This window comes from Adiantum capillus-veneris, chromosome 28 (genome assembly GCF_014529385.1).
Source record: "Adiantum capillus-veneris isolate H3 chromosome 28, ASM1452938v2, whole genome shotgun sequence".
Classification (NCBI taxonomy): Eukaryota; Viridiplantae; Streptophyta; class Polypodiopsida; order Polypodiales; family Pteridaceae; genus Adiantum; species Adiantum capillus-veneris.
The window spans coordinates 73,167,871-73,185,976 of record NC_140958.1 but is presented as its reverse complement, the minus strand read 5'-3'; the positions used below and the strand labels follow the sequence as shown (position 1 = coordinate 73,185,976).

At 41.3% G+C, this 18,106-nt stretch overlaps 1 protein-coding gene across 4 annotated transcripts in view; it reads left to right on the top strand.

The window, feature by feature from the left end:
* The window catches only part of LOC147420684 (nucleolar-like protein), an 88,366-nt gene extending 75,977 nt beyond the window's left edge, over positions 1-12,389 (top strand). The window contains exons 3-16 of one of the 4 annotated variants that reach the window (XM_086504164.1): positions 1,171-1,309; positions 1,407-1,489; positions 1,584-1,643; positions 1,712-1,870; positions 1,990-2,112; positions 2,228-2,857; positions 2,922-3,114; positions 3,183-3,379; positions 3,565-3,678; positions 3,781-3,932; positions 4,022-4,300; positions 5,454-5,630; positions 5,689-5,737; positions 5,836-6,042. In XM_086504164.1, coding sequence (XP_086360290.1) covers positions 1,171-1,309; positions 1,407-1,489; positions 1,584-1,643; positions 1,712-1,870; positions 1,990-2,112; positions 2,228-2,857; positions 2,922-3,114; positions 3,183-3,379; positions 3,565-3,678; positions 3,781-3,932; positions 4,022-4,300; positions 5,454-5,630; positions 5,689-5,737; positions 5,836-5,910 — 2,430 coding nt within the window. In that variant the 3' untranslated portion in view covers positions 5,911-6,042. Of the gene's footprint in view, positions 1-1,170; positions 1,310-1,406; positions 1,496-1,583; positions 1,644-1,711; positions 1,871-1,989; positions 2,113-2,227; positions 2,858-2,921; positions 3,115-3,182; positions 3,380-3,564; positions 3,679-3,780; positions 3,933-4,021; positions 4,301-5,453; positions 6,043-12,372 lie in introns of those variants that run through there. The other 3 variants (XM_086504163.1, XM_086504162.1, XM_086504160.1) reach the window with 3 other exon arrangements.
* The last annotated feature ends 5,717 nt before the right edge of the window (positions 12,390-18,106 follow it).

Here is an 18,106-nt window from a genome sequence, read left to right as displayed (position 1 = left end):
TACTGCTTGTCTCGCTGTACATAAATAGTTTTAGTAGAGAATACCCAACCAGGGTTGCCTATAGTGGCAGTTCAGAGCCATGGATTTTCTCATGCAAGAGCATCCCCCCCATCCCATCCCATCCCATCCCCCCCCCTGCCCCGCGATTGCGCTCGTGGGTGGATGTGCATTTTGGTGCTGTTTGGTGCCAAAAATGGGTGTCAGCTAGAGAGAGAGGAGATCGGCAATGGATGAGAGAAAATTCTTGGGTTTGTCTCTTTTGAGATAAAAGTGACTGGCTTTTCAAAATTGGCTGGTTGGGCAGTAAATTAATTGACCAAATTTTCAACAATTGACATGCTCTGTGGATTTTTGACTTGCACAAACTAATCTATTTGTTGCAACACATGCTCACACTCTCTTGTCCAAGAGTTCTAGGGTGCAATCGGATAGATAGATGCATGCAATAATTAAATATTACCTGTGGAAAACATGTTTCCCTTGGTCTAAGGACCATCTTCATTTATGTGGTTGTTGAAGTGTGCAAACTCTCCCAAATCTGATTTACTGTTGGGCTCGTGAGATACCCCTTTTTGATGTTCTAATCATGCATCCTGTGAGACATGAGAATTACTCATATTGTGGTATTCTATCTACTTGGACTTTTGGAGTAGCTTCTTGTGATGCCCCTCCTGTGATGCATCACAAATACCTGTGCTAGATGGTCTAGCAAATATCCCCTCCATGCTCTGGTCACCCATCCTGTGATGCATCAGGAGTATCTGTTCTGGATGGTCTTAGAGGATGTTTTCTTTTAAAGGTGCTCGAGTTATCCTCTCGATAATGCACTTGAACTATCCATTCTAGGATGGACTTCGAGAAGTTCTGTGCGTGATGCTCTAACAACTGATCTGATGGTGTATCTGGAACAGCTGTTGTATTCCTTTGATCAAATAAATGTAACTGATAAATTGATAATTCTAATGTGCACATGCTGAGAATTAGTAAGCTATATACAGGAATAACCAAACTAGCAATATCTTCTCTTTCTTATGGGGCGTCTTGTGGATGACTACTATGTGTATGTAATTTGCATGGACTTTTATCCTGAGCCTGAGGTTTTTGCGGGTCTATATAGCTTGTCTTTCTTTACAATGAAGAATTCTCAAAAGAGCATTTTGTTTATGACAGGCCAAATGGCAAAAGAGAAGCAAGTTTACCTTACATGATGAGGATGAAGAGGCTGTTCTTACACATGGAGGCACCACATTGTCAGAGCTCGATGATTTTGAAGAAAACTCATTTGAAGAGGATGATGAATCTGAACATTGTAAGGCTATATAATCGAATAACTTTTTGCTACTCAATTTGAAAGTGGTTGGTGTTTTTTTTGTATTCATATATTTTCACTGTGATTTTGCTTACAGTAGAGGAGCTAGTGAAAAATTTTCATTTTGGTGGAGATTCTCCCAAGGGGCTTGCACGTGCAGGTGATGATCAGAGTGAGAAGGTGAATGTATGTTTAGGTTTGGCTGTTCGTAGGCATATTGTTCTCTACGTTTGTTTTCCCTGCTCAATTTCATCTGCTGCAACATCACTGCCAGAAATCAAAGTCCAAAAAGGAGATCATGGAGGAAATTATTGCAAAAAGCAAGTTCTATAAGGTTTGTCCTAGCTGAGGTTCGACCAGGTGATTTTCAAGAGCTGTCCTGAAATTTGTGTCCATCTTCAGGCACAGAAAGCGAAGGAGAAAGAAAAAGACGCGGAATTGAAGGATCAGCTAGACAAGGATTTTGCTGCGCTAGCGCAATCTCAAGCTTTGAGTTCTCTTGTTCGCTCAAAGAAGTGCTTCGGTTCAAAGTCAACTATTGATCAGGGAAATGAGGGAAAGGTTCCGCAACACACTAATACCACATAACTTGCTATCTTGATACGTTCGTATTTATTATCTGCTTTCTTGTTAAGGCCCTCTGCTTCCAGATTGAGACATAGTGTTTCTATCAAATGCAGGCTGATGATTTTGATAAGCTTGTCAAGGAGATGGGAATGGAGATGAGAGCTCATGCCTCTGACAGGTTGAAGACTGATGAAGAGATTGCAGGGGAAGAGAGAGCTCAACTTGAAGAACTGGAGGTGATCAATTTGTAATAATTAACATTAAGATGCTAAGGATTTTGTCTCATGTAGCACTCTCCCTTCTATTTGTAGCAAGTGTGAAAATATATTTACTGGTGGATCTTGACGATAGGAAAAGCGAAGGAAGAGGATGCTCGATGAGGAATCTGAGGACAGCGAGTCAGAAAATACAGCTGGCAGACAGGATTCTCAAATAACTAAACGGCGCAGGCTGGAACTGTCTGGGGATGATCTTGGTGAGAACTTTGCAAATGATGATGATGATCCCAAGAAAGGATGGGTGGATGAGGTACTTGCTAGAAATGAAGAAGGTGAAGAGGAGGATCTAGACAGTGAAGAAGAGGACAAGGCTTTGATGAATGAAGATTCTGACAGTGATACGGGGAGCGAAGAGGAATCTGAAGAGAGGGAAGTGGAAAATGATGCATGGGAGGAAAGTGATGATGAGGTTTTGGGTGCTCATGGGAAGACATTGAGCACCTCGTCCCCAGTCGGTGCAGCGAATACAATGGTAATTAAAGAGGAGGCTTTGATGGCCAGGGCCCAGGTTCATGCAGCTAAAACCACCAAACCTTCTCGCAGCATGGGTGAACTCCCCTTTGTGATTGAAGCACCTAAGAACTTGCAAGAGTTCAAAAGCCTAGTTGATGGCCGGCCAATCACTGATCTGCTAGTTATTATTCAACGGATAAGAACTTGCAATTCTATACGTCTAGCTGCAGAAAATCGGAGAAAAATGCAGGTATCAGAAATATTACTGAATCAACTCATCTGTTATCAGATCTAAAAGAAATTTTTTCATCTAGGTCTTTTATGGAGTTCTACTTCAATACTTTGCTTCCGTTGCTGGCGGAAGGGTGCCTTCTTTGGACAGACTAAATGCACTGATGAGGCCACTTATTGAGATGGGTTCCGAGACGCCTTACTTTTCTGCAGTGTGTGCCCGTGAACGGATAATACGCATGCGAGAACAGTTCATAGAGAGGCTGAAAAGCCAAGGTATACCAGCTTCACTATTATCTAATAAACTTTTCTTCTCTCATTTCTCAGTCAGTACTTGGCCGCAGGTGTGGATGGCCTTTGGCCATCTTGCAAAAGTTTGGCGTTGTTTAGACTTTGGACATTGGCATTCCCACCATCCGATTTCCGACACGTAGTGCTGACACCTTGCACCTTGCTAATGGCAGAATATCTGACACGCTCCCCTGTCAAATCTGCTCGGGACCTCACTGTTGGCACATTCATATGTGGACTGCTGTTGTCTGTCAGTTACTGCTGCTCTTCAATTTGTGCTAACATGCATGATATTTGATAGAAGTATCTTAAGCTGTCTAAATAGGGTGTCCATTTCTGACCTCATGGAATTGTTTAAGCATGATTGTCACTTCTGCTTTAGACTAAGCAAACTTAAATTAAGCAACATATTTTCTTTCTTAATGTATCATGCAGATCATGAGGCCAGCCAGAAGGTTCTGCCCAGAGGCCTTGTCCTTTCTATACGCTGCTTTGATTTCAGCCCTCTCTGGAAGAATAAACACTTCCAAGGCTGCGGCTTTTCTTGGAGTACGAAAGCTTATTAGCTTGACCAAGAGTGCTTAGTTGCAGCTATTAATGCACACAATCATTCTTACAGTAGTTTCTAATTTTTAATTTTGATGTAATCAGTGTGGATCCTTCATGTTGGAGCTTGTTTCCTCTCAGCCCTGGCTTCGGTTACAGAATGATTGCTCTCATATAAGGCAAACAGAAGATTTAGAATTTGATGATGTCATGGCAACAGATAAAGATCCATCATTTTTTGAGACAGACACATTCAGGTCAATTTCATGTCATGGATTAAATTTGTTTTCTTTTGCTTTCTCCTTTGATGTTGGAGAGGTCACATGCAAGGCATTGATTTTTGCAGGTTGTCTGTCCTTTCCTGTATTTTGGGGACCTTGGAAGGCTTCTCACACCTTTATGAGGAAATTTCTTGTTATCCAGAAATTTTTGATCCATTTATATCAGTGCTCGAGGTTCTATCTGTCAGTAGACACTGTCCGCAGGCAGTTATTGTTTCAATCACTAGGCTTTTGGGACAAATAAGGGATAATGTAAGGAAAACCGAGAAGCTTCGCCAGCCATTACGCATGCGGGTGAAGAAACCAGCTCCAATCAAGCAGTTCAATCCAAAGTTTGAGGAAAAGTAAGTTTGAAGCAACTATCCTCTATTTCTGTTTGTTATTAAGGTTGAGGCGCTGCTTTTGAAGGAGTGATGTATTTGTCTACCTCAGGATCCCTTTGAACTCTCAGCTTTCAGCTTTTGTAGTCTTTTCAGTCTATACCTTGCACTTTTCTTTTGACGGCGAATCTGGGCATATTTTGGATTTATCTAGGTGTATATGATTAGTATCTTATATTTGTGTGTGTGTGTGTGTGTCTTTTTAGTGTTCCCAACCTTACTTTGTATGAGAAGGTGGTCGTCCTATCTCTGTCCATGAGTGGGTAGAGACAGTGCACGGACATGCATATACATACATACACACAAGCCAAGTTGACTTATTTTGGTGGCCTTTATGTGCGGATATTTACTTATCTTGATACTCTACCTCTAGTTTTCCTGGAGTGCAATTTATTTGGAAGTTGCACTGTTGATACCACAGACATTTGTGTTTTTTGGTGGCCCATGTGTCCGTATCTGCCAGCATCTTGCCAGCCTGCCTTTTTTTCCTACAAGTTATTATTGTTCTTCTTCCAGATCTCTCTCTTTCTATACAAGCACAAAAGCCCCCCAAAGGTGCTATTGAATCTGAACATTTTGAATCTGTCTGTAGCCACAAGATACTGCAAATTCTTTTGGGTGCTGTAGTTGTCTAGTAGATATTATTCTTCTCTGTAGTGTCTTTGCTGTCTTAGCCTTAGTGGACATGTTGACTTCTTCCATTGGAGGACTCTTGAGATGGAAATGGTTTGTGCCCTAGTGGTCACGCGACATGCCACAGGAGGCCTTTGAGAGGGCATCAAACATGCAAAAATTATTTGAATGTTTGCAATGGACTCGTAGCCTGGTGGTCAAGGTGGCTAGGTGGATGGGTAAGGACCCAGGCTTGATCTCCCCCTCTCTAATCTAAATCTTTCAAATTCAGTTGAACCTCAACAACGATAAAAGTTATTTGAATTTCAAAGGAGGATTTTTTTTCCTTTGACAATAAGCAGAGGTTGATTTTTCTTTTCATGGTGGGCCTATTGGTTCCTCGTAACGTGATTTTTAATCAAACCCTTTCTACCACCATATCTTGAAAAAGTGGATGCAACTTGGTCATGACTGTGTCTAAACTCCTGGTGATTGTTTCGTGCAGCTTTATTCGGGGAAGAAATTATGATCCGGATAAGGAGCGAGCAGAGGGAAAGAGACTGCGGCAGCTTATTAAACAAGAGGCGAAAGGTGCTGCAAGAGAGTTGCGGAAGGATAACTATTTTCTACAAGCTGAGAAGGCCAAAGAGAAGGCTCTAGTAGAGGAGCAGCGTGAGGAGAAGTACCGCAAAGCAATGGCTTTCTTGCAAGGGCAAGAAGCTTCTTTCAAGTCTGGGCAGCTTGGTAAAGGGCGTGGAAGCAGAAAACGATGATGCGCTCTGCTGTGAGGTATGTTTCATAAGGTCAATGCCAGCAATGGGGACAAAAATGGCATTACAAGCATCCAATATTCTTCAATGCCATTTCTTTTTTTTTTTGAAAACCAGGTCCTGGATGTGACTAACAGGGAGCATGCCAGTTTTTTGATAAAGTGGACCCTGTTTGTTTCAGCTGGTACATGATGAGCCACTCGCAAAATATGTTTGTTTAAATCTCTAGTGTCGACATGCGAACCTGTAAAGATTCTGTATCTCCTTGTTTACTTGGAGGATGAACATTTTTGTGGAGTGTTGAGGAGGAACCTGTTTCGTAAATGTGAGAGTAGCACACACACAAAAGTTGACATTCAAGAGCTCGATTCCCAAGAGCAACCGTAGATGTAAATGTGAAGGGTGTGCGTGCGAGGAGTTTCAGCTGTGAAGAATTTTGATGGTGCTCAGTTTTTTTTTCCCCCAAGAAAAAGATCCTTCTATTAGTTAATGAAATTGCCCATAGGGCTACAACCACCTCTTCTAGAGAGGGCTACAACAATCAAAAGGGGAGACTCTCCCAATGAACAAACAGCATATGTACAATGAGGCTAAATCAGGAGGTGCGAGGAGGGAAAAGCCACAGAGGTGGACAGCAGTGTTATCTGAGCACACCTTGGACCATGGTGAAGAAAGGCCCAAGGCGCCAGAGTCGAACCCACATGCGGTCGGAGCTGCCCTGGAGTCTCTCGAATTGTCCCCTGAGCGTACGGATCAGCTCCAACCAAAAATCTCGAATTGTCTCTGATGGTGGTATAAGGCGAGCCTCAAAGATGTTGAAGCAACGGGCCCGTCAGATGAAACAGTGTCGGGCCACAGATGAGCTCGCAACACTCCTCTCTCTCATTGCACCACTCTTGTGGAGTAAGCTCTGTAGCAGGCTGGAGTGTAGGTCGACCCTCCTATATCACTATCATCTTGTTGGTGGAGGATAGCTCACATTGTAGTGCTGGGCCCGTGAGAGTGGACGAAGCAACGGTCCCCCAAGTGTACTGTCGTGTTGTGGAAAGAGCTGGCATCAGCCCAAGGACACGAAGCCAAACTTGGTGTGCCATAGGGTAGTCTCAAAGACAGTAACGCTGAGTCTCCAAAGGATGGTCACAAGGTGCACATGTTGTCGAGAGGCCACTATAAAGACAACTCCCCACTACTGTAGCTCTATGTGCAACTTGCCACTTGAACAAAGTGACTCGCCGCAATTGTCTGGTGTCCCACAACCTCGCCCAAAAAGTTGACAAGAACTTAGCTGTGAGACCCTCCTCGTACCAATAAGGTGCTATAGCAGGATGAGCCTCTCTTCGTGCTGCCACTAGGTGACGTCCCAGTCGAACGGTGTACTGAAAGAAAGGGACACCTAGATGAACGATGTACTGAAAGAAAGGGACACCTCGATGGTCGGCTGAGGAGAAAGGAACCCTCCAAAGATCCCACTGCACTTGTGCCAGTGGATAGCTCTCCAAGCCCACAGCCTCCAGCGGCCTGTCTCAAGAGCTGTTGGGTCAAGATCTATGACACCAGACCTTCCACAATGCCCACAACTCTGATCCTATGAAAACAACACTCTACAACCTATGGGGCCTCTACCGAGACTCTTGTGTAATCGACCCTCACTCTGTAGCTCGAAAAACATGGAGGGTACAATCTTTGTGAAACCGGCCTGTAGGGCGGAGACCTAGGCTTTTACCCGAAATTCTTTACTTTACTTTAGACTTTCACACACAGAGAGAACGTTTGCAAAGGTAACCTGCGATGTGAATTAACACTTAAAGCACACACACGGCTCGGAATCTAGAATGCTCCGAGCAGACATCGACAACATGTAGGTCCCAAAAAATGGTGCCCCTTTTGGTATTTCTTTACTCTTTAAGAGGGTAAATTACAAAGAAGATTCTTGGGAATTCTTTATCTGCATCTAGCTAGACACTACCTATTGTGGAAAAATTTCGACAACATAACATGCCCAAAACTTGCTTGAAACCAATTCCCCTGTTGGAACTCACTTCCTTTCACATAAACCCTCTGTTTTTTGCCCAAAAACAGTAAATGCAGCATGTTGTATTTACTAGTTTCTGCCCTGTTTTCAGCCCTAAACCCAAAGTGTCCTCTAACAGTGGGACAATGTTCCCCATGGTTTTGGCATCGGTATGGCTGAAAAACAATCCGAATTCAGCGCATAACCAGCGTTGAAAATGCACCTGTACAATGAGGTTATCGCCCTCACCGGTGCTTGCTTTTGGAGCAACAACTAGCTACTCATGTTCTTGCTCAGAGAGGCTCTTGCCTCAGCAAAAAGGCATATGACCACACAACTGTACATGAGTCAAATGAAGAGCCCTCTTGAGGGACAATGTTCCCCATGGTTTTGGCATCGGTATGGCTGAAAAACAATCCGAATTCAGCGCATAACTAGCGTTGAAAATGCACCTGTACAATGAGGTTATCGCCCTCACCGGTGCTTGCTTTTGGAGCAACAACTAGCTACTCATGTTCTTGCTCAGAGAGGCTCTTGCCTCAGTAAAAAGGCATATGACCACACAACTGTACATGAGTCAAATGAAGAGCCCTCTTGAGGGGCATCACATTACTACACGTAGGGGGACAGAGAGAGTAGTGTAAGGTGTGCAGGACATGACTTCTTGCACTACACTGTACACGAGACGAAAAACTTGCAGTCAATAGCTCTTAACCTATGACAAGCTTGCAAATGAAGCTCTCCCAAGTAAGCGTCCTTGCAAATGAAGCTCTCCCAAGTAAGCTTCCCTTGTTGCTGCAAGAGGAAAGTGCACCAAAAGGTGCCACTTGACACATTTACGAGCAACAACTGGCTTTGGGCTTGCCACTTAAAAATCTCCCGACCGGTTGTCCAATCGACTTTGTAGCAGAGTTTTGGATGTTTCCCTTGTCATTCCGGAGATAATGACAAAATAGCAGTTCCCTACATCTAAGGAGGTGCTTCTGTTGGACTCCCACTGGTCATGTGACCATCTATCTCCACTAGGACTGCATCCAAAAATGCAATGTGGCTCAGCTTTCGGGTACTTTCCTTTGGTGACTCCACCTTGGCATTGTGCCTTTATTGAGTTCATTTCCTAGTATCGAGCAACTTGCTAAGTGCAACGGGGGGACCTACATGATCTTGAACTGAGCCTAGACATCCTCTTACTATACGAGTTTCAATGCTGACCAACTTCCCGTCTGCGGGTGAAACTACCGTCCACATTGGCCATACAATGTCCCGACCATTTGCAACTTCAAAAAGAGTCTCAAAAATTAAACAAAAATCATTGGAAAGAAACCAACAACTAAGGTTAGCAGTTGCCACGTCCTCGTGACATAGTTAACAGTTGCCATGTCCTCGTGACACTCTGAGCAAGTCCAAACTGGGATCACCAGTCTTGTGAAGGCTCCCATCCATCTATGTCACAAGACAGGCACCACGTGCCAACGGAAAAGAACAGACTGAACAGACTTTTAGCACTTCAGTAACAACTGAACTGAAAGAGAGAGACGACACGCGACACGGAGTGGCGGAATTTCACCTTATTGGCCTCAAACGTTGGCGCTCCTTTCGGTATTTCTTTATATTGCATCATCAAAGTACAAGCCGATACTCCATCCTTTGCACCTTCGTCCAGAAGCATGCTAGAGAATGAGCCCATGGCCTCATATTTAAAGGCCCTAGGTCCCAAAGCAATTTACTTGAAAAGCCTTAAAACTCAAAAGCATTTGGTGCAAAAGCAATGCCCAAAAAATTGCCAGCATGATTTATGAAAATCCGTACAATTGCCACGTTAGCAACGCAAATCACAGAAATCGGTACAGGCTACCACGTTAGCATGTCAGTGCAATTTCAAGATTGTTCGTACAACTGCCACGTCATCAATCCATGCGCGCGTGTGTGTGGGTCTTGCTTTATTTTAATTTCTTTGTCATTGCGGCCCCATCGGACCGGGTCCCATAAGTTTGGTAGGACTTCTTCTTTTATTGTTGCATGTTCTTCTTAGGGACAATCAGTTTGCTCTTTCTTTTTTGTTAAGGAGTTGGCTTCTCCTTTCAGTCCAGATCGGAACTCTTGATATTCCGGTGTAGTAAAATTAGCCATCACACCTAGATTGCACTGATCTTCCACGAGTGTCTTGATGTAGTAAAATTATATACCCAAGCAATCTCATCCAATTAGGAATATTCAGTAGTATGCACATCACAATGCAACACAAATGCTCACTTATGCACATATAAACGTAAAGTCGCCGATGAACACTCCCCTCGCGAATAACCATCCAGGTCCAAGCCATGAGTTGTTCAACGACTCTATCATCACTCCTCCCGCAAATAACCTAAAGAGGTCCGGGCCATGAGATATATAGGCCTTTTACAACCAAACGTCCCCCAAACGTAGCTTGCGTCGTTTGGAGGTGTTGAGAGTAAGGACTGCTCAGACTTCTAATACTCCCCCCGTGAATAACCATCTTGGTCCCGGCCATGAGTAAAAACAACACTTTTCAACCATTCATCATTACTCAAGGGTCCGGGCCACAAATCACAATTAGTTGTAATGGCTCGAAATAGTGTTAGTTTTCGATAATCTTAAGCGATTTGCCAAACCAGACATTTGTAGCCGAACGGGTGTTTTCACTGACCATGCAAGGTGGATCAACTTTCCCACTAGCACCCGAGGGATTCGATAAAGAGTATGCACGACAAGGGAGTCACTCTGACAATGTTGCTGCATAAGATGGTGCTTTACCACGTTGCGCATTTGGACTAAACACCTCGAACTTAAAACCCTTCGCAATTGAGAATAATAGGAATTAAATGGCTGACCATAATGGTATTACTATGTGAAGAAAAGACAATTGATTTATTTCCCACAATGTTTGAGGCTTTCTGATGGATTAGTTTGTGGGTTTCATGGTAAGATTTATTAAGCGCAAGGGGGAATAAAGTCCAATGTAGACCTATCATCCTAAATATGTGGCTTGTGTAGTAATATTAGATAGATTTCTCATTTTTCCTACGTAACCTTAGACAGTTTCAATGTAAGGACACTCGTTATAGTTGTGTCAAATTACTGCATAATCAATTCATGGATCTAGTGCTAGGGACAAACTTTTGCTTGACAGCAGAAGACTTGATGACAAGAATAACTATTGAGACACAATTACACCATTGTCATCATTGGTGGGTTAGGAGGTGGATAAACCAATTAGCCACTCATAGTGTAGAGATAACAAAGTAGATATAACTTGCATTATTGAGAAATTGTGTACAAGAGCTTTCTTTATAGGTAAATAAATAGCCTCTTTCAGATTTATGCACATGTATGGGATATCTACATTTTGGGTACACCATGGTAGATGTGTTTAGGATTTATGCTAACTCATAATCATGGTAATCAACTCATGCCAGTAGAGGTTCACAAAGACGGTTAGAGTCATAGGCTAAAGCCCACCAACGACCCCCCTTGAGGTTTGGACTAGGAAAAATGAAAACGAGACATCTAGAACGTACAAGGACTCTAGTAGCCTCCCCTCGAACACTTATCATGCTAGACACCCAGCTCTTCTAGGCTAGCTATCTCAAAAATGATATAATGAAAGAGCAAGATGTAACCATAATGTGATCTATTTTTAAAAGATGAGAGTCAAGTCATTGTAGACCTGGGTGTTGCTTCCTTCATCTTCTTCTTCATGTCCATTTGTTACGTGCTCTTGGCGTTGTCACCTTCTTGGTGGTGGTGCTTGTGTCGCTCTTTGGTTTGTCTTTGAAATGAAAATTCTTATTGGTGGTTGTTCTTTCTTACCGCAATGATTGCATTTTTTGTTTACGTGAATTTGTAGCTAAGTTTCTTAGACTACCACATGTGAAACGTTTGGAGATTTTATAGGATGAAGAAACTATAAGTGCAACTCCCTTATAAGTGGATTGAGATTCCTTTTACGCTTTTTTCTTCTTCTTGTAGATTACATCTTGCATAGTAGGTGTTGGTTCCTTCTCTTCACCAAGAATAGTGACTAAGTAGTCAAATGATTGGGGTTATGTGGGCTTTGGCGTATGGTTTATGCTTCTTGGTGTGTATTTGTTGACCTGTGTGACATATCCGCACCACCATAAGTGAGAACCCTCTCTATATTGGAAGCCTACACATTTGACATCACTGCTTATGCCTTTCAGATGCCCTCTCCTAACTCTATAAAATCAGCTTGAGCTACACACTTTGTATTCACTTTGCATCCCTCACTCACTACTAACATTAACCTACTTTGTACTCATCATTTGCATATTAATTTGTTATTAATCTACTGATGATTTGCTACTAGCATTAGTCTCTCTCTCTCTCTCTCTCTCTCTCTCTCTCTATATATATATATATATATATATATATATATATATATATATATATATATATATATATATATATATATATATATATAATTAACCCACTAATTATGCCATGAACATCTCAATGTTTTCACCATAACGCCATTCCCTTTCATGTGATATCAAAGCCAATGGTTCTACACCTAGGACGATATTTAATGCTCATAGCATTTTTTTGGGGGATGATAAATCTCTCAAGCTTTTCAAAAATGTGTCTGAATCTCTTAAATTTAGGAGGTGAAGGCAAAGGTCACGGACGTTCACACAAAAAAAGGTCATCCATGGAAGAGGACCGCTCAGACCAAAAGATCCTGATGGATTTCAAAGAGGGTCGTTCAAGTGAGTTACATCAGCATTGTCGAGTTTGCCATCATTTGCAATTGACCCAATTTCTACCTGTCATCGGGTTCTTGCAATCACACTCATGGAAGCCTCTCTACGCCATCTGTTTACGACACCTACTATTTTTCACTCTTTGCCTAAGCATCAATCAGGTGCTATTTTTCACTCTACTTAAGCGTCAAGCGGTGCCATTAATTGTTTCCATTAGCTCTTCTCATTGAATTACTTCCACCATTGTCCACTTCGCACGTGTTGCCCATCAATCGTTGTTATCATATATGTTATAGTGATGTGTGTGAACATACGTAGGATTGTCAATGCATTTTTTCCCTCACTAGGAGGTTTTTTTTCTTGTGCATTGTATATACGCCCATCATTCTAGGTCTAACTTTCCATGCAACCCTAATTCTAATAATTGGTATTGCATCTTCTTGGGAAAAGTTGTCAGCGTCCCCATTACCCGCCTACTCATTTTCTCCGAGTTACGCGAGCTTTGGTTAGCAGTAGCATGTGCTCAAAATTTTCATTCAAGCTCATTTCGGTTGGCCTCCGTTTCCACTACATGCAATAATGCGTAGGCAATTTCGACCTTTTGTGCACAATTTTTTTCAATGTAATTTTCTGTAGAACAAGTCTCTTATACTCTTCTTTGGGTTGTGCTACATAGCACGTCTTGGTCCTACTTTGATTTTCCTCTTTCCCTATAGTTTTCACATCACGTGCAATCATTGTTGTCATTGCTGACAACAACACATACATTTTAAGGATGTTTGTTGCCGAGGATAAACTAGATGTGGATAAGTACCCAATGTGAGCTTACACGATGACCCATATTCTTGTGTCAAAGGGTGTTTGGAATGTTGTGCAGGGCATTGATGTATGTCCGCCTTTTGTGCATACATGCTCTATTCAGTATGTTGTTGTTAGAGTTGTTTTGCCTACATATAAGGAGTCTCGTTGGGATGTTAGAGATGCGCAAGCTCATGCATTGATTGCATTATTTGTGAAGCGCACTATTAATCCCCACATTCACTCAAAAAAATTAGCAAAAAAGGCTTGTGATATTTTGGCTAGTCTTTATGCAAGTCGCAATGAGGCTAAAATTGAATTGTTGCGTAAAGAGTTGGAGTTAAAGATTATGCAAGAGGAAGAGACGTGGACACTTTCCTTGTTGGTATCAAGGATACGAATGAGCAATTGTACATTAGGCTAAGTCATTTTTGACAGTTCACTTGTGTAGACTGCTCTTGATGCATTATTAGATTCTTACTTTTGTTAGTACTTGGAGACTTATGACCCAAGGAAACCCTCAAGCTGTCAAATTTGATGAGTTCTACACATTATTGTCGCTATTACCATATCTATGTGGTAGTGATGTGTGTGAACACACTTAGGATCATCGGATCATTTTTCCCCTCACTAGGAGGTTTTTTTCCTCGTGCATTGTATACATGCCCATCACTCTAGGGCTATCTTATCTTTTCCTTACTAGCATCATGAAGACTCAATTTCAAACATGTTTCCATGGGAATGACAATAGGTTTGAAATCCTGAAGTCCAAACTTACATAACAATGATTCTATGTAGCTTGTTTGACACAAGACAATACCACCATCACATTGCTTAAACTGTATACTCAAATAATTATGGAACAGCTCCAAATCTTTCATCTTGAAAGTACCATTCAAATTAGTCTTAAATTCAACAATATGTGTCTCATTCAAACTAGTGATCAACAAATTATCTACATATAGAACAACAATGAGAAGTACATCGCCCTCACGCTTTACATGCAAAGTGCTTTTTGTTGGATTGTTACGAAAGCCTTGTTTGACCAAATGAGTGTCAGCTTTTTGATACCAAGTACGAGGAGATTACTTCAACCCATACAAAGCTTTCTTACATTTGCACACTTTAACCTATTGCCCTTTCATGACAAAATCACGAGGTTGCGTTACATAAACTTCCTCAAATATGTCACCATTCTAGAAAGCAATAACAATGTCTAACTGATGTACATCCCATCCAAAATGAGCTTCCAATGCACATCGAAGACGCACAATAGTCATAAAACAAGTGGGAGGAAAAGTTTCTTCATAATCTATGCCTTTCTGCTGTGCATAACCTTTTGCAACAAGTCGAGTCTTATAGCAATCAATCTCACCATCCGGCTAACGTTCAACTTGTAAATCCACTTCGTACCAATGGCCTTTTGGCCAGGTGGAAAATCACATAAAAACCATGTGTCATTTTTTAGAAGTACATCATATTGTGATTGCATGGCTACCATCCAATTTTTTGGATTATGTGCTTCATCAAAAGACACAGGTTTTTCACATAAGCTACAAACAACCAAAGCATAGCAATTTGATGCATAAGATGCATGGTGAGAACATGAACGAGTACGACTAGACAAAGGTGCATCCAATTTACTATCACATAAAGTATGCACTAGCCATGTTGGCATACCTCTAGCCTGCTTATTCTCAGCCCTTTCCACATCAAGTCATCATGTACATTTGCATCAAGAATATGCTATATGCTGATTTGTAATATTTTCAAAAAACTCCATAGGTTGTACATTTGCCTCGTTGGAATTTACATTCACGTTTTAACCACTGAAAAGAGGCAAAAAATGTCATAAATGTCTTGTGAGCTTACATTACTGTCTCTAGTAAGATACGCTTTGTTTGTGGATGGTACAACCTATAAGCTTTGCTTTCGGTATTGTAACCAACAAAAATGCATTTAACAACCTTATCATCCAATTTTCTATGCTACGTTTGTTAGCCGTGCTGAAGGATTGCACTTGATGTGATGCTCAGATTTTCCATTTGGGCTCATTTCGATCTCTTTTTCCACTACAAGCAGTACTGCACATGCAATTTTGTCATTTTGGTAATTTCCACATCAAGTGCAGGCATTCGCCATAGCTGACAACAACATAGATGTGTTCAAGATGTTTGCTATTGAGGGATGGATGGGGACAATTATGGAATGTGGGTCTACATGATGCAATATGTTCTTGTGTTAAAGGGCGTTTGGAATATTGTGCAGTGAATTGATGTATGCCCTGGTTTTGAGGATACATGCGACGTTGAGGATGTTGCAGGTTTTGGTGGCAGTATTGTTGCTGTGAGAGTGGTTTTGCATATGGCTGAGCAAGCTCATTGATGTTAGAGATGCACAGACTCATCATTGATTGAGTTATCAATGTAGCACAGTATTACTCCTCACATTCATTCAGCTAAATATACAAATTAGGCTCGGGATATTATGGCTGATCTTTATACAAGTTGCAATGAGGCTAAAATTGCATTGTTTGCGTAAAGAGCTCGAGACAAAGATTATGCACGAGGAAGATGAAATGAACACTTTCCTCGCTGGTATTAAGGATATTAATGAATAACTTTTTTTTTTTGGAGGCGAAGTCATTTTGACAATTCCCTTGTGTAGACTATTCTTCCTGCTTTGTCAGATTCTTACCAGGCTTTTTCTAGTACTTTGAGACTTTTGACCCAACGAAATCCAGAAGTTATCAAGTTTGATGCATGATGCAAATTTCTGTTGCATAAGTAGCTTTCAAGAAAAAACAGGGCTAAATAGCATGCAGTTGAACATGCCTTTATTCTTGCTCAAAGAAACAGTGGTAAGAGCAATGTAGCTATTTCTCATGGTTCTTTGGCAAGTGGCAAATCACCTACTTCCAATGCTTCTGTTGGCAACACCTCATCTAAGAATTCTAGTGAAAAGGGCAAAAAAAACAAAAGTGTTGCCATGATTGTAAAGTTAATGGTTACTTGATCAAGTAGGGTCCAAAATTGAAGGCAAAAGATGCTAAGAAAAAGGAGGTTGGTTCCACTACAAGTGCAACTGTTGTATAGTCTTTTGTGAAAGGATATTTGCATGCCGATGTAGATGCAGAGCAAGCATTTAGTGCAGAGTGCACTTTTATGATTCTTTTGTCCATGATGCATGTATGTCAGTTGTTGCAGATGCTCATGTGTGGTACTTTGACAGTGGTGCTACAAAGCACATTAACTGTCATCGTGACTTGTTTACCTCTCTCTAGGATGTCCCTCATGGTATTTCAATCACTTGTGCCAAAAATGTGTCTTATCCGACCCTAAGTGTTTATGCGCTTCAAGCGATATCTGGCTATGGATAAAAATGTCTCTAAATGTACTATGTGCATCCTCCGTTAAGATCGAGAGGGTGGGGGGGGGAGTATATGTCTCATGAATTTAATGCATTTTTGGCTAGTCATGGAATAAAACACCAATATACAATGTCGTATACACCTTAGTAAAATGGTGTTGCTGAAAGGAAAAATATGTCGTTTACAGAGATGACACGATGTATGGTCAAGAGTCAAGATTTTTCACATTCTTTTTTGTTTGAGGCCATCATGTGTGCTACTTATGTACTTAACAAGTTTCCTACAAAAGCTTTGCAGTCTGTGACTCTATATGAAGCATGGCATGATAGAAAGCCATGGTTCATATGGAGTTGAAAGGAAAAACATGTTGCTTAAGGAGATGGCACGAGGTATGGTCAAGAGTCAAGCATTGCCACATTTGTTTTGGCTTGAGGCCATCATGTGTGCTATTTATGTACTCAGACACGTATCCTAGAAAAGCTTTGTTTATGCTTTGACTGTTTGGCTTTTTCTTTGGTGTCGCAAACACATCGCACAAAATTAGATGATAAGGCTGTGAAATGCTTTTTTATTGGTTATAGTACTAAAAGCAAAGGTTACAGGTTGTACCATTCCGTAAATAAAGTGTATCTTGGTTTCAGGGGATGTTGTATTTTGTGGAAGATTTGTTCAGCCTTTGCACTCATGTTCTACAGACATGTAAGCTCACAGGAAATTTATGACATTGCTTCTTTTCAGTGGTGGAAACTTGAATGTAAATTCCAATGAGGCAAATGTACAGCCTATGACTTTTCTAAAAATGTTACAGATCAACGTAGCACACTAGATCAACCTTTAATGGAGAATGTACATGATTTACTTGATGTGGATAGGGCTGAGAATGAGGAGGGTAGAGGTATGCCAAAATGGCTAGTGCATAAATTGGATGCACCTTTGTCTAGTCGTACTCGTTCATGTTCTTGCCATGCATCTTTTGCATCAGATTGCTATCTTTGGTTGTTTCTAGTTTGTGTGATATAGATGAATCTCTATCTTTTGGTGAAGCACATGATTCAAAAAATTGGATGGCTACCATGCAATCAAAATATGATGCAGTTATAGAAAATGACACATGGACTTTTTGTGATTTTCCTCCTGGCAAAAAGGCCATTAGTACGAAGTGGGTTTAAAACTTGAAACGTAAGCGGGCTGGTGAGGTTGATTGCTATAAGGCTCGACTTGTTGCAAAAGGTTATGCATAGCAAAAAGGCATAGATTGTAAAGAGACTTTTGCTCCTACTTGTCATACTGTGTGTTTTCTATGTGCATTGGCAGCTCATTTTGGATGGGATATACCTCAATCATACATTGTTAATACTTTCTTGAATGGTGACATATTTGAGGAATTTTATGCTACACATCCGCGTGGTTTTTTCATTAAAGGACAAGAAGATAAAGTGTGCAAATGTAAGAAAGCTTTGTATGGGT